Raw genomic sequence first — 17,340 nt, 5'->3', positions numbered from 1 at the left:
CAAAAAGGCCTGGTTTAGATAGCTTACCATCAACACAAATGAACAGTCAGAAAGGCAACGAAGTACTTCAGAATCATTTACTGCTGTTTTTGCATCAAAAACAATTTGATAATTAGGTAATTTGGCATCAATTGATAAAAACTGGAAAACTGATTTAATGAATAGGAGCTTCAGATTCTGGACTGATCAGCTTGTATACCAAATCAAAACCCTGTCAAGAACTTATGAAGAGTGATCGGACGAATAATAGATGCAGCTTACAAGCAATACGAGTGATTTGAAGAGCTTAAACGACCAGTATCCTCTGCGTAGAACGAGATATACATTACAACATGGCACCACTTGGTCGAAATCACCTCGAATGGGTTATTTTAACTGATTGAGAACTAAAGATGACCTACCAATTATTGTAATTCATGTGAAATTGACTTTAATATTGTAGTGAGAGTGAGAGTTTTCCATCTGGTTCTGTAGTTATGAAACACTGGAATTTTTGTTTTTTATATATTTCTCGCCTGAACACAACAGTAAAGTTCAAATTACCAGTCTTTTAAATGAAGATAGTTATTACATCCTACACTATATATTTCAATTCAACCGACTTCTCACACATCTCTGGAAACTCAGAAAAAATGAATGGTTCTATAGTTGTGAAACGCAGTGTATAACCTAACATGGATTTTTTTAATTCTTTATTTGAGAGGCTTTCAGCCTCCTGGGCTGGGGCGCCTACCTAACATGGATAGATGATTCAAATACGCAAATACTAGAAAACTAAATATTCACATAGTTTGCACTCTCACCCGTCTCCGACATTGAATGGGAATTTTGACATAGGACTATGTCTTTGATTTCTATATAGAGGGGGTAACTCTACGATAAATGTAACGATTCATTAACCTTTTCACTACAAAAGGCGTATATATACGCTCTCGCCAGTCTTTCACTTCTTCACAATAGTATATAGCAAACATAACATTTGTCGAGAAAGTAGATACGAATGCAAAGAATGTGATGTACGTTTATGGGTTGACCCATGTTTTACGATATATCATACAGAAAGTAATTATTAGAATGTTAACACAACGACTGACATGCGCATAACGTGCCTTACTTGCTGATGGATTTCTCCCAAACTGGGCCGCAGTGAAAGGGTTAAGAGTTTTCAAACACATATTACTCAAACCGTTCGTTATTGCGACATATGTTTTTTTTTATCCAAAATGTATATTTTTATTAAAGCTCATATGGCGTCAGCCTAACGGCGCCGGGAGTTCAATATTTCGACAATGTTTGCTTACAACTATGTTAGTAATATGTAACCGATTACTCGCGGTTGGCTCGAGGTTAGTATTACAAGTGTTCTCATAATTAGGATGTTGCAGTCTTCAATGCTCTGTACGTGTGCCCGACACGGGATACTTCCTATTGGGATGCAGCTGACCATTAATCAGCAACGCCCCCCTAGTCTGTACCCCATATCTAGCGTGGTGCGTCTTTCTCGACTCGAGGAATCCAGGATAGAACGATCACTAGCCGGCACAACCATCAGCTCGTGTAGAGTTGTCATGAGCGGTACAACCTTTGGCTCTTGTTGAATCATCAGTGGACTGCACAACCTTCAGCCCGACATATGTTGTGTTGTATACTATTAGACAGGAAATTATTTTGTTTTGCTTAAGACAATTTTCTGACAAATTTCAAAAGTCAGAATCAATGGAGGGAAGATCTAGGAATGATCTTGAAGATGATATGAAGATGATATTCATCTGGCTACTAACAATGTATGCCAATTGTGGTGCTGGATGTCATTATATCGAGAATGTTGTTTTGTTATGTAAAACTTATTAATTTTTTTCCAAATTTAAAAATTATTAAATTAATAAATTATTAATGAATTTTACTGGCTGCTGATTTAGAAGTTCGAAAAGGTATACTCACGCATATTGTGCGAAGCTTTTAGTTGATGTATCAAACAAGAAAAAATACTGATTTTGAACAATGAAAAAACTTAATTCAAATGCAATTACTATACGCAATCACAATCCTATGTCAAGATTCCGTCCGTACCCCTAGACTCAGACTCATTACCTTTTTATATTTGATTTCATATCAATTCAAATGCATTTTCTGGTTAATTTCGAGAAACCGTTCTAACAGTCCCAATGTTGTCAAACAAGCTCTTCACATTTTGCATTATTTTAAGGGATAGATAATACAGGGTGCCAAATCTGGTGAATACGGCGAATGATTTAGGACACAGACGTGATTTGCGCCAAAAATTACGGATCACTGATCCACTTGCGACTCGGTGCATTATCGTGTAGAAGAGCCCAACCTGAATTGTTATATTCAAGGTGAATTCTATTGTAACCGTTTGGCCAGGTGGAACTTACTTCTTACAGATAGTTGCGAAGATATATTTTGAGTCCCGGAACTGACCTCTCACAACTCTCTGTATATCAGAAAGTAATTCATTCCCTCAGGGAAAAGTACTCCTCGTAACAAAAAAACGATGAGTACTATCTTTATTAACATATAATACATTTTGGTATCAATATTGATATATGAGTACATCAAACCTTTTTTTTTTTGTTTCTAACTCCTGAAACTAAACTGCCATGCGCTTGGATAATTGGAGGATTGCAAGATCTCATGATGTTATTTATTCACCTATTGGTACACAAGACAACAGCAAATTTCTTCAGTTTCTCGGTTTCAACTCCAACCAAACGCCCTTCTCAGACAGCAGGGCGAACCCGCTCTTTGACAGGCGTAACGGAATCTGTGTCTTCTCGGTCGGTTCCAAGCTGAATGCCTTCAGCAAATAGTAAACCATCGATTTGACCTCCATCAGTGCCAGTCGCGATCCGATGCAGTTACGAGGACCCACACCGAACGGAATATAGGCGCCGGTGTTGATACTCGAACGGTTCTCCTCACTGAAGCGCTCCGGATCGAATTGGTCGGGGTTGGGATAGTACTTGGGATCCCGGTGGAGTGCAATTGTTGGAATCCACATGGTTTGTCCTTTCTCCACGGTAAACTGTGTTCCGGCACCGTCATCGTAACGATAGTTTTTGACGCAGAACCGATCGGAAACTACTGCCGGAGGCCACTTGCGGAGGGATTCCGATATCACCATATCCATGTATGGCATCTTTTGCAACGCGTCGTAGTTTAGGGGTTTCCCGTTTAGGGATTGATCGGTCTCCAGCACTTCTTCGTAGAGACGCTTCTGAATATCCGGGTTGATTGTCAATTCATAAGTTAAGAACATCATACAGCTTGATACGGTGTCGAAACCCGCCAGGAAAAATAGGAAACATTGAGCTATGAGTTCATTCTCGGTCCACTCTCTCGAGTGCGTTAATTTTCCGATGTTCGATTCCTCAACCGTCGCGAATCCGGCGTCTTTCGTGTGCTGTTCATCTTTCTGGTGTTTGAGCACACCTTTCCGCACTTCCATCAACATTTGGATCATATCGTTCCGCACGATTCCGTGCGATTCCCGCTGTTTCATGTTATCCGTGATCATGTTTTTAAAATATTCTGACGTTTTTTTGTCCGAAAAATCGACCTCAAGCTTTTGCATCAACCGTGGTACGATTCTGAACAGAAGAAATTTCACTAACACCACAATCGATTGAAAACTCAGCATTTGTTTGCCGTTCACGTAGAACTCATTTTCACGATCGCGTAGCGAATCCACCTTGATTCCGAAAGCCACTGTCGCGATCACATCATTCGAGAAGCGCGAACACACATCCTTCATCTCCAACATCTCCAACGAGCTCCAACGTCTTCCCCGCTTTCGCTTCCGCTGCAAAAAAGTCCACCAACGATCGACCGCAGTCAGCCACCAGTTCGAACATGTGTCTCATTTTGCTCCCGGTGAAAGCCGGACTTAGGGTTGCCCGCATATCCTTCCACTTTTGGCCGCGCAGTGAAAACAGCGAGTTTCCAAACAAACTGTTCCCGACGTCTTCGTCCTCCGGGAAGTTCATTGATATCTGATGATCGGTAAAGTAGTCAAAATCTTTCACAGCGATTTTCTTGATCACTTCCGGGTCACGCAACATATAGATTGGCCTCAAGAGATCATAGAAGCCCGAAATTCTACGGTGAAACATTGCATTTCACAATTGTGATCGTGAGTTTTGTTTTCGTAAGTACTTACTTAGAATCCGGATAACCGTTGTAGAGCTTTGTGACGAGCGAACTTATATCCATGGTGCGGAACATCATCGGAGCGGTGCTACCGAATCCAAAGGTTGGTTTGATGCATGGCACCGGTTTCGTCAGGAAGTACTCGTACTGTTTCGTTACGTAGTGATAGAGTAGCAAAATGATGGCACCTATGGCACCCGCCGTGAGCAGGTCCACTTCGAACATTGTGTGTAGCTCAGGTGATAATTTTACATCAAATGATGCGATATTTGGTTCGATGGCATCTACTTATCGAAGCAAATTGAATGTTTTGATAACACGATAACGTTCCAGTAAAATGCTTATCACCAAGGTTGGAAAGTTTTGTTGTATGACAAACGGGTTTTTCATCTGTGGCCAAAGACAAATGAACGTCCGTTCCTGTCGAACGAAACTCACCGAATGGTCGAATGGTTTCGTCGTTGCCGTCATATACATTTGGCTGGAGTCAAATGTCGTTAATTTTTGCTACTTCTCTCCGAGGCGCTACGCGTATGTGTATTCACGCGCCAATCTGATGCAATGTTTGTGGGAATGGTTTCAATCGCTCGTTGATTCTGATTTATCTTGGTAGAGGCAAGAAAAGAGCGCAGAGCCCTCTCTTGTGTGACCTTGTGTGAACATCTGTGAATCATTACGTATTTCGAAATTGGAAACGGGGATAATATATCCAAAAAGAAAGCAAGTGTTTGTGCGTCAATTAAAATGTGAAAGCTTTTTTTGGTCGGTCTAATCAAACTGCTTGCGATTGGGAATCGATCCTAGTCTCCGAATTCTTATGACAATAACGGGGATCATACCTTTCGTTTTGTAAAGCTTGTTTCATCTAGAGTCTGGAATCGCAAAATTAGTTGCAGCTCGGGATTGGTTAAAGGCACAAACAAGTTTTTATATCAAAATGCAGATAATTTATTGCTCTTTTTAGAAAAAAATATTGAAATAAATATTCCGTCGCAGTTTTGTTGAATTTCCATACTTTTCCTCAAATACCCTCAATAGTCATTTTATTCCACGATCGCTTCATGTCTGCTGCACCCCGAGTCACTTGGACTCCCTTCTCGGGTTTGCCCTAATCGTTCTCAATATCTTCAACCTCAGCTCCGTATCAGAAATTCCTCTGCGACGCGACCTCTAATCTAATCCAAAAGAACGTTGTAGTTCACTCGACTTTTGTTCTCCACAATCGTTCCAGGCCACCCACTCGGCTTCGAGCTTCCGTTTGATGGTGTTGTGGCGTCTGTTGAACTGGGTGTTTTGTTTCGTGTTCACTTCAGTTGAGCTTGAAATCTGTGGCTTGACAAGATCGAGTGTTGTAAGGATCGGTCCTCCCAGAAACAGGTCAGCAGGTGACTTCCCTTCAAGAGCGTTTCGATTCGGGGTTGAGCGGTACATGGATCACAGAATCTGGAGATGCGGGAAAGTGACCATGTTTTCCCCTTTGACAAGCTTCTTGAGTCCCCTCTTCAGTTTGTCAACAAACCTTTCTGTCTGTTCATTCGACTGCGAATGATACATAACTACGGTCAGGTGTGAGATTCCGTTTATTTCACAGAACCGCTTGAATGTTGAACTGATGAACTGGGAATCATTTTCAGACACTAATGTTCGTGGTTTTCCATGCCTTGCGAAGGTTTCTTCAAGAGTTGTTGCTGTCGTTGTTGTACTGCGGGTACGTAAAAACTTGGACCATTTGGAGTAAGCGTCGACGATAACCAGATAGTAATAACCATCCACGTGGCCAACGTAGTCGTACGCAGTCTGCGCTCCCATGGCTTCGACAAAATCGGCCAGGACTCCAGATCGGTTTTCCTCGGGGACTTAGCGGCTTTTGCACAGGAACTGCAAAATCGAATACAGGTTTCAACGTCGTCGTCTATATTTGGCCAGTAAACGAAGCTTCTAGCCAACGCCTTCATACGATCCATCCCATGATGTTGACGGATGATGCGCTTCCGGAAACGTGCTGGAATGACGACCCGGTCACCAAACATTATGCAATCTTGAACAATTAGCACACAGTCTCGTTGGGTGAAGAACTGGCAAATGGCTTGGTTCTGTAGTTGGGTTGCAGTTTCCGGTCAACCTTGGTTGATTTGCTGGATTACCCCTTGTAGAACTGGATCACGGCTTGTCTCCTGACATAGTCTTCGTCCGGTCTACTGTTGCAACTCATCAGGCGTGACAGCAGATCAGCGTGACCAAACTCAGTGACCAAACAGCGGTTGATTTGACTTCGGGTGGCAAACGGTTGAACTAGAACAATCCTTGATGATCGTTGACTGTCAGCATCTTACGGGATTCATGCTCGACTTCCACCAGTGCTTTGGTGCAACAACCAAGGGAACTTTGAAAAACATCAGAAACTTTGGAATGGAGCTACTCTACCAAGGGCTCGAACATCTGCGTCCGACCATCCGACATCCGAATCAAGATTGCATACTATCATTTTTTAAATTTTTCGAGCTGTCATCAAGATGTTTGATCAAATCCTTTGATCTCAAAATAGCGTTCATCGTATCGTTGCTTAGCCGATTTCTAAGCTTATTTTTTCTGATTATATTCTGAAAAAGATCGCTCGACAGTTGCCGAGGAGTCAGGCATAGTTAGAACGTTACAAACAATGCATCGAAGCGCCGAAAAGACGAGCGAACCGTCAATTCTTTCTAGGCAGCCAATTTTTGTCCACCGACTCTGCACATGCTCGTTTTCTGAAATTGTGATTTCCTTACGAAGTATCTTTATTTTTAGGTAACAGAATTAATTCTCCACATCTTGTACATTCCCATTGTAAAATCCTGGAAACGCTTCTAACACAACGTGAATGCTATTCAAATTGGAATAGGATTGAACCAACGTGAGATTCCTCTGATATTAGTGAGAATGATCAAATAAAAATCTTTCAGCTCTTCATGTAGCCTGGAACAAACAATTCAATCTGTTGATCTGGGGCCAAACATACGTCCAACCACCGAAACTGATCAATCATTGCATTGTAAATGCTTCTATGATCAGCAGCACCAAGCGATACTGCGGCGTAAAAGTCGTCATGTACCTCAATGTTACTTTGTTCAAATGAAAGAAATTTCGCAAATGGAAAAAAAATCTCTACCAATCTGTTCTTTTTGACGAAAATCTGTACCGAAAATAACGAAAAAATTTCCATTCCAGATAAATCGGGACGTGTGGCTGCACTGCTTGTGACCCTTCTTCTTGCACTTGCAGCAATAACGGTTTGATAGGGCCACTCCTTGGCCTAGTGTGGGTCTCCGCACAACCAGGAAGTTGTTTTCGGGATCTTCTTCTTGCTAGCAGGCTTCGGATTGGCGATGGCATTTACGTGCTTTTCGTTTTCACCTTTCTCAATTATTTAGGGGGCCTGTTTGACGTTGATGATCCGATTGCTTTCTTCCACCAAGTTTTCCAGCGTCAGTTCCATGACCGACAGCGTGTGCGTGGTGACTTTGATCGATCTTTGGAGAGCTTCGATAACTGGAGCGCTTCGCAGTGCTTGTTGATAGAAACAGCATGGGAAGAATAATCATCAGCGTCGTGTTTCGTGTACTGGAGACACCGATAGCGAGCGTTGAAAAGAGAAAATTTTCTTCAGTTTCTTGATGGTTTCTTCGAACTTGCTTGGGGGTGCTTTGGCAGGATCATTGTGCATGTAGCGTTCATGGAACAGTGTGCCAATCTTGCGTAGAAGCAACCTCATTTCCACGTTGTCTTCCAACTGCTTTCCGTCTTCCTTAAAAACCTCTATGAAGCGATTATATCACGATTCAAAAAATATTTCGCTGGGTAGCAATCACGAATTACTAAAATCCTGGTCGGTTATCTTCGAGTCGTTTTTGCTTGAAGTCTTCCTTAAAAACATCTTCAAAAGAGAAACTGGAGGGTTTCTTCCGGAAGAGACATCAACTTCCTCGTCGATAAAATATTTTGTGTTCCTCAGTAATGAACAACAACTAATAACTGTTAAAAGATATTTTATTACTTCTAGTTTCTTCGGTGGTCGGGATAAGAATAACGAATCATTTTTTTCACAGTTGTTATTTCATAGCCTTGACAGCAGGTCAAGGCTTACTTGGCTATCACACAAACACAAACCATTTGCTGTCAAAATATTTCAGAGACGCCTACTACGACCGCTACTTTAAAATGAACACTGATTTCGGATTCTAACTAAAACAAACCTTATCTTTGTGCGTTTTATCTGAATGCCGAACATAATCAGAGCGGGATTGGGCCTATTGTCAGTCATGCGTCAATTTGAAATATTAGGTTGGGGAAAAAGTTATCCATTATTTTCTCGTTGGCTGGCTTTAGTGATCAATATCTCGCGTAATATCGATCATACAATTTCAAGTGTGAAGGTGTCATTTCACACTAAAAAAAATCATTGTTGTTTTTTGTTTGTCCCATTCAGTTATGAGTTACAGGGTGCTAACGGTGGATGTCAACAAAGGGAAAAATCGATACATTTTACAATTTTATCTTATAAATGCGAAAATGCAAGCCAGGCCACTGAAATTGTGATTGATGTTTATGGTGCCGATACTGCAACAGTAAAATACGTGCAATTTAATTTATTTTCAATTTTTTTAAATTTTTGTTTTAATTTTTCGAAACGTTTTTAAAAAAAAAATTCTCAGTGCAATACACTAGATTATGATCTCTACTGCCACAAATGGATCGTTTAAAGCTAGCGATTGACCAGAAACGTTTAGAGTTGTCCAAAAGAAGTTGTGCGTTGTTCCATCAGGACAACCCAAGGTCACACAATTCCGAGAGCTTCATTAGGATGTTTCAATGCATCCACCATATAGTTCGGACTTGGCACGAAACGATTATCATCTTTTTCTCGCATGGGAAATTTGCGGAGTGATAAAAAAATTGGAATCAAGAGAAAATTGTAAAAATCTATTGCTATGGTTTTTCGTTAATAACGACATGGCAACAATTTGGCAACGAATTTTTCCAATAAAACGGTGTATATTTGACCCAAATCGGACAATCCGTAGCATATGAAAAATAGTTTTGAATTTCACCAAAAAAAAATGCATTACCTTTTCCCCAACCTAATATTCGCAATCGAAGCCTTATTTATTAGCTAAATTATTGGTTGAGTGTAAATTGGTCAGTAGGGGAAGACGGGGTAAGACGGCCACCCTAAGCATAGAGTACAATTAAACACAACGCATACAAATTGAGGCATTTTATTGTGTCAGCATCGATCTTTAGGATGTTTTCCGCAATCACGTTGACTTCGAAAAGTTTTTTTTATTTCATAATGTTATATGATAAATTGACAAAGGTATGAAAAATGTACTACTAATTTTTTTCAAAAATATTATATTTGGTATCTGAAAAAATATAAAATTTATCATGAATGGGCCTTAAGTGGTGTGATGATCTCATTCAATTCGTCAATAAGGCGTGTTCAAAGGTGCTTTCATGTCAAATCACATCTTCTACAATAGTGGCCACCTTGCCCCCGCTATGAGCCAAGTAAAAGTGTCTCAATAGTTCTATGAAATGCTTTTAAATCATACCGTTTTCTATACAAACACACTTAACACACTTAACCTGTGTGTTTACTATTGTAACATTGGTTTCACAGGACATGTCCATATTCACCACTAAAACACTAAATTTCTTGCGAGCCAAATAACAAAACGTTGCTCTTCGCCATCTGAAAAGTTTATTTTTATTGTTTATCATGACGTTTCACCTATACACACTCAAAAATGGATATAAAAAATACTAGTAATGTTTAATTTGTAACATTTTTATGTATAAATTATCGAATTTACATGCTCTGCTACATTTTTATATTTATAAACATGTCAAACATGTCATTATTTTTTCAGGAGTCTCCATAAAAAAACGCCTTATATTCGAGAACCTATGAGAGATAGAAGTTGATGTCTTCGACAAAAAATTATATGTTAATTAGATCTAAAGCTTTGTCGAATACACTACATTAAAACCTGTTTTTGTTCTTTTTTTTTGTGCGATTTTCTGTTCTAATGCGGTTTTTTTTCCAAAATATATATTTTTATCAAGGCTCATATGGCGTTAGCCTCACGGGGCCGGGAGTTCAATACTTTGACAATTTTTCTTATTATCTATGTTAGTAATATGTAACCGATTACTCGCGGTTGGCTCGAGGTTAGTATTACAAGTGTTTTCGTAATTCGGATGTTGCTGTCTCCAATGCTCCGTACGTGTGCCCGACACGGGATACTTCCTATTGGGATGCAGCTGACCATTAATCAGCAACGCCCCCCTAGTCTGTAACCCATATCTAGCGTGGTGCATCTTTCTCGACTCGAGGAATCCAGGATAGAATGGTCACTAGCCGGCGCAATCATCAGTTCGTGTAGAGTTGTCATGAGCGGTACAACCTTTGGCTCTTGTTGAATGATCAGTGGACTGCACAACCTTTGGCCCGTGTATCTGTAAAGAGTGTGTGTATAAAACGGGATATAAAACGGGGACACAACGAAGGAAACATCATTAAACGTTGACATCGGCGTTCCTGAGGAACAGGTATAGATGAAGCAGAAGATCAGGATCACGGCTACCTAAGATATCCCGGACGGGGATCTCCGATTGTCTGCCTTGTGCTCTCAGTGCTCTAGAGAGCTGAGAGCGAGCAGCATGGAACCGGATACACGACCAGACAACATGCTCGATGTCGTGGTAGTCATCGCCACAATCACAAAGATTGTTTGCTGCGAGCCCAATGCGATAGAGATGCGCGTTTAGGTTGTAGTGATTGGACATAAGCCGAGATATCACGCGAATGAAATCACGACCTACATTCAATCCCTTGAACTATGCACTCGTCGAGACCTTAGAGATAATCGTGTGTAACCAACGACCGAACTCATCTCCACTCCACATGCGCTGCCAACTTACGAGCGTGTACTGACGAGGAATGTGGAAAAATTCATTATAAGCAATTTGCCTTTCAAAAAGTGTGCCATCTAGAGCGCCCACCTTAGCTAGCGAGTCCGCTTTCTCATTCCCCGGAATCGAACAATGAGAGGGAACCCATGCTAAGGTAATCTTGAATAATTTTTCGACCAAAACACTCAATAGTTGTCTTATTCTAGTTAGGAAATAAGATGAGCGTTTATCAACCTTCATTGAGCGGATTGCCTCTATTGAGCTGAGACTGTCTGAAAAAATAAAATAGTGGTCGATGGGCAATGTTTCAATGATCCCCAGTGCGTAGTATATCGCACCCAGTTCAGCGACATACACGGAACAAGGATCTTTGAGTTTGAAAGAGGCACTGGAATTTTCATTGAAGATGCCGAAGCCAGTGGACCCGGTTTTTTTTGTTTGATTTTTTTGTGCGGTGTATGAAAAGAAGCATATTTAACGAAGTTATCGTCCATCTCGTTTTTTTCGATGGTTTATATGCATTTCAGCGCAAAAAAGCATATTTGCGTCTCAATTATCCACTTCTGAAATCATTCCCCTCCTCTCATCAAATGCTCTAAGTTTTTCTAAGTTTTCGACATGCAACTAAAAGCATAAAACAGCCACGCGCAACCGAAAAGGCAAAGTGTCCCATCACAAAGCAGGGAAACAAAAGGAAATTGAACGGTGAATGGCGTGGATTTGAGTTATTTTCTTGGGGAAAACTTTTTTTATGTGGTCCCTATCTACCCCACAAAAGTTTTTTTTTTCAAAATGTGTACCGAACACGATTTTTTAAAGCTGCTGGTGAAGTTTTGAACGTTTTTTTATGCGACTTTTTTGTGCGATCCCTATCCCCCGCACAAAAAAAGGTTTGCCTGTATATCGCTATCTTGACTTTAAAAAAATTAGGATTAGCCGTAATTTTTTTCAAAAAAAACATGAAAAAGATGTTGTTAGAAAAACTTTTTCTCTGCTAAAGTGCCCATCTTCTGATGTATGGACGACTTGACAAAAATTGTGAAAGCTATTCATATATTTTTTTGAGAATTTAAAAAAAATCGTTGAATTTTTAATTTTTAAAATAATTTTGTTTTTCAGCGTTTTTTTTTTATTTTTTATGAAAATTTAAACAATTTTCAACAATTGTTCATCCTCTGATCATAATTTTGTAGGTATTACAGTTTTTGAATTATTATTTTTTGTAAAAAATAAAGAATTTTTTTCGGCCCTTTTCAAAAAGTAGTCTAATTTTTTTTATATATTTCTGGTATGCAAAGTTGCTTAAAAGACCCACGTGTTCACACCCACAACTTTTCGCTGACATCTGAGATGGTGCTGCCAACGACTAGTCGAGTTGGCATGAAATTCGTCAATTGACAGTTCAGAACTATGTTTTGTTCGCATTTCTATGATTCCCACCTCGTATCCCGTCTATAAACCCCGAGTAAGCCGCGGGTAACCGGCTCCCACTAATACTAACAAAGTACCTTCCAGAACCCTCTAGTCACCCTTTGTTCCATTGTTCCAACTAAAACTTATGAACACGCCTTCTAGAATCTTCTAGTTCTCCCTTGCCTCAATGCACACTTTCCGGAAACAATTGCAACAACAACAACAGGCTCATTATGCATGCCTTACACATAAGGTGGCGCACGCTGATTGGCTGATTGGCATTAATATAACGAGCTGACGCAATCGTTCGAGTATAAAAAGTATAAAAGGACGAATTATTCATTGTATTCTTGTATATAGAAGTGGAATAAATATCATTTCGCACCCGATTTCGAAGTTTAATTAAAGTGAAAAAGGTTTCCTTATTCATACGTGCATAGAAGCAAAATTGTCTTTTTCAAGACACCTCGACAGAGTAAATTAGCCCATCCAATACAGTTTATTTCGCAAAGTGGATTGTGCCCTGAAGAGTGCCTCAACCGAAGTTACTGTTGGAAGGGAAGCTTTTCCTAGGAGGAAAATCCGAGATTTTCCTATCGTCCCATCCCTGCAAATGTTCAACCGAACAATTTTTAAAAAAATACTATTTGGATATGGCTTGCACTAGAGGAAATAAAACAACTCGGAATACAACAAAAATACTATCGAATCTATTTCGCGATCTTGCTCGGGTGAAAATTGAAATTGGAATGCTAATAATATTGGTAGTGATCCTTAGCACATATTTGGTTGTATGCTTTTTTTGCACTTCGGGATTTGCTGCTGTTTGTAGTTGTCAACATCAACATAAAAAACAAATTGCGTTATATGACCAGTTTGTATATTACTCTCGCGAGGGTAAGGATGAATCATAAATTGCTTCTACAAAATCATGCAAACCATCGGCGCTTTACAGGACCACCAAAACGTTCTACCAAAGAGTTATTTCTAAAATTAGGATGCACTCTATAACAACATCCGAAATAATTTCGTAATTTTACGTCACAACCCGCTATACAATTTTTTTTTCTTTTTCAAGGTTTTTTTATTATATTTCGAAAAACAAACCACAATTCATTACTTCCCATAGGAAAATAGGAAAATACAAATAATAAAATCATCACCACCAGACCATTCAAACGGCCTTCCTTGGACGGAACTGGATGTGTATCCCCTTCTCGGGACTGAGCGCTAGAAAACCTTTGGCAAGCTGCAGCGGCACTTGCGTCTGTTCGCACCTCTCGAAGCTGAAGTACATCAGCATGTGGTACACAATCGACTTCACCTCCATCAGCGCGAACCTAGATCCGATGCAGTTCCTTGGCCCAATACCGAATGGTAGATACGTTTCCATGATGATGTTACCCTTGTTCTCATCGCTGAACCGTTCCGGGATGAACTTCTCCGGCGTTGGGTAATACTTTGGATCGTGCTGCAGTCCATGGGCGGGGAACCAAACACCGGCTCCTTTTTCGATTGTAAACTTCAGCCCCTCGCCATCGTTCAGCTCGTAGTTCCTTACGCAGATTCGGTCAATCGTAGGCACCGGTGGCCACATACGAAGCGATTCCGTCACAACCATATCCATGTACTTCATCTTCTGGATGGCGTCGTACGTAAGGGATTTCCCTTCCAGCGACTGGTGGGTTGCCAGGATTTCCTCGTACAATTTCTCCTGCACTTCCTTATTCAAAGCCAACTCGTACGATAGGAATATGAGACACGTAGATACCGTATCGAATCCGGCCAAGAAAAAGATCAAACATTGGGCAATCATCTCATTCTCGGTCATTGCCCAGGTGCTAGCAGCCTTCCCCACCTCGGACTCTTGAACCGTGGCGAAACCCTCGTGTTTCTCAGCCTCTTGCTGATGCTGTAGCATACCCTTCCTCGCGAGCATCAGCAAATTGATCATGTCCGGGCGCACAATACCCTGAGTCTCTCGCGTCCGTACCGCGTCCTTAATCAACGCCGAGAAATAAGTGTTCTGCTCCTGGTCCATGAAGTCTATGCCGAGTTTGCTCATTATCTTCGGAATGAACCGATACGCAAGCATTCGAACCATTACGCTGATCCTCCTGAAGGCCATCATCTTCTTCCCGTTCACGTAGAACTCATTATCCGGTTGCCGCATAGAGTCCACCTTTATCCCGAAAGCACACGTTGCGATCACATCGTTGGTGAACCGCGAAAACACATCCTTCATCTCGTAAACCCGGGGCTGACTCGATTCGTTCTGGTAGAACCGCACCATGTTCTCACTACACTCCACAATCAGCTCGAACATCTGACGCATCTTCAACCCTGTGAAGGCCGGACTAAGCGTGGCCCGCATATTCCTCCACTTCTGGTCGGTCATCGCGAAAAGCGTCTTCGGGAACAGTACATTCGGGTGATCACTGTCGCTCGGACCAAAGATCGGTCGGTGATCCATGAAATGGTCGAAATCTTTCACACCAATCTTTTTGATGAGTTCCGGGTCCCGGATCACAAAAATCGGCGTATTTGCGTCAAACAAGCCGAACACCCTGAAACGATGGAAAATGTGAACGATGCGATGGGAAATTGGATTAATTTGACTCACTTCACCCCCGCATATTTATCGTAAAGTGTTTTTATGAATCCCGTAAATGAGACCTGGCGAAGTATTGTACTCGCCGTGCTTCCAAAGATTGGCTTGACGGCCAGCGCTGGCACCGGTTTCCCGTTGAAGTAATCATGATTCTTCGTGAGCCAACGGTACAGCAAACCGACGATCGTTGCGACGAGAATAACATACGCCAAATCTACTTCCATTTTAAACGAATTGAATTGAACTGAAATTCCGTTGCACACGCACTGTTGTTTTTGTATCAGATAAACCTACCAGCGTGACATCGCGATTTCGTTTATTTTTTTTTTTTTTAGCAAGTCACTCGAGACGATAACGATTTGTCAACGGACATCATGATAGGCGGGTGTTGTTGATAAGTACAGGCTGGAGATTTATTTTATCGTCGGTATTTTGTGTCTCTGTTGATGTTACGGAAGGCGCTGATTATTCGTGCATAAAAATTGGAGCGTTTGGTGTGGCGTATTTATAATCTAAATTTATATTATCGACTTCAAATTATGCCCCTTCTGAATCAACACACTTCTTCCAACGAACAATCCAGTTATCGACTTTTTGAAGCTGTTTCCACCGATTGTCTTCAGTTCACGCAGCAAATTCAAATTTTTTTTTTTATTTGAGTTTCGGAAATAGGAAAAAGTCATACGCGGTCATATCTGGAGAGTACGGTTCCATGACATTCGTGCCATTTTTGGTAAAAAAAAAAGTTCACAATGATCGATCGATGAGCTGGTGCAAAATCCAGTTGTTATCTTTCCATAAATCTGGCCCTTTGCGACGAATTTTCTCCCTCAAACGCCTCATAGCGCCAATTTATTGACCGTTTGGCCTTCCTTCACTTCTGATCGACTGTGCAGCGGTCCATACTGATAATTATTGACTCGTTTGCATGTCATACTCGTACACCCATGTCTAGTCGCCAGTAATTATGCATTGAATGAACGTGGGATCAAAATTTCATCGTAAAAGCATGTCTTAAGCCACTTGATTTCGATGAAATTAAAAAAAAAAGAGCTCTTTTGACACTAGTCGTGTTGCGCCTTTTCTCATGCCCGAAACATCAACCAAAATATGGCGAACGATCCAGTGGGAGATATTTCATTCACGGGCTAGCTCTCTTAAATGACGATTTCCGAAAACCATTCCCTTTATTTTGTCGATGTTTTCATCAGTTGAAGAGGTCGTCCTTGACGTGGCAAATCGTTCATCTCTACTCGGCCGACTTTGAATGTCTTACACCATTCATACACCCTTGTTATCGACATAGTACAGTAACCAAATGTATTCTGCAACATTTTCAACGTTTCGGCACAGGACATTTTGTTTACAACACAGAATTCAGGAACTACGGAATGTTTGCCGATGACCTTCATCTACTTCAGCTCCACAAATTTTAGAAGAACGTCTGGGCAGGATCGCTGAAGGACATTATCCCTGGCAAACAGTGGCTTCAATTCTAGGTCTTGCTCAGGAAAAGGTGATTCGCTTCCATATGCGAGTCATGGCTTATTCACATTCTGATGATAATGATTGGCTTGGTTGTGTGATGTCTGTTCTACATTATAATTACACACACACACACAGTATGCATACTGTTGATCGTTAGATATTAAATATGTTTTAATTCTCCATTATAATCACTTCACCCAGGCACAATGTCATTTTTGCATAGTCATCTCCACGTGATGTGTAAACATTACAACCACAATCTCTCACAATGTGGACGATTTGTTTACGATGCACTTCGTTATGCAATTGCAAACGGGAAGTCGACACACATTGAATAATGAATGAACGATCAAGTGCATTCGCCGTGCACTACAACTTCAAGCGGCTCAATGCGCCGGAAAGAAATGACTCACAGAAGGTGGCGCCAAGTGCCTCAAATCTGCTGACGATCTTCGTAGCAGGAGATCTCTTGGGATCCGCGCCCCTCTAGTACTGCACAATCATTCCACCGCTATTCATCACGCGAAAACTGTTCATTTTTTATACAGGGCGGACTCGATTACATACGGTATCCGATTTCTTTTCACTGTATATAATCGAATCCAATATTTACATAATCGAGTAAAAAAAAATTCTCCATTTGTTTTTGAACACATTATTGTTTTTTGAATATAAAAGAATTTAATTTTTTATTCATCGCCCCA

At 40.8% G+C, this 17,340-nt stretch overlaps 2 protein-coding genes and 1 pseudogene across 3 annotated transcripts in view; 1 reads left to right on the top strand and 2 right to left on the bottom strand.

Moving 5' to 3' along the window:
• The window catches only part of LOC129764307 (sodium-dependent transporter bedraggled), a 289,063-nt gene that overhangs the window by 184,736 nt on the left and 86,987 nt on the right, over positions 1–17,340 (top strand). The window lies entirely within an intron of this gene.
• Positions 2,503–4,628, bottom strand: LOC129764310 (probable cytochrome P450 9f2; annotated as a pseudogene).
• Positions 13,401–15,412, bottom strand: LOC129764315 (probable cytochrome P450 9f2). The gene is made up of 2 exons (XM_055763278.1): positions 15,161–15,412; positions 13,401–15,104 (listed from the first exon to the last, which is right to left on the bottom strand). The coding sequence occupies exons 1-2, from the start codon at positions 15,370–15,372 to the stop codon at positions 13,712–13,714; spliced, it is 1,605 nt and encodes a 534-aa protein (XP_055619253.1). The 5' UTR covers positions 15,373–15,412; the 3' UTR covers positions 13,401–13,711.

The sequence above is a fragment of the Toxorhynchites rutilus genome, chromosome 2, assembly GCF_029784135.1.
Source record: "Toxorhynchites rutilus septentrionalis strain SRP chromosome 2, ASM2978413v1, whole genome shotgun sequence".
NCBI lineage: Eukaryota > Metazoa > Arthropoda > Insecta > Diptera > Culicidae > Toxorhynchites > Toxorhynchites rutilus.
Note: the sequence above shows the minus strand (reverse complement) of the source record. Positions and strands in the feature narration are given on the sequence as shown.

What these genes read in the sequence shown, in the direction of transcription:
- LOC129764315 (XM_055763278.1), bottom strand. Translation starts at nt 15,372, where the DNA reads ATGGAAGTAGATTTGGCGTATGTTATTCTCGTCGCAACGATCGTCGGT. An exon ending in GATAAATATGCGGGGGTGAA is followed by an intron (nt 15,105 to 15,160) that starts GTGAGTCAAATT and finishes CCATCGTTTCAG; the next exon opens with GGTGTTCGGCTTGTTTGACG.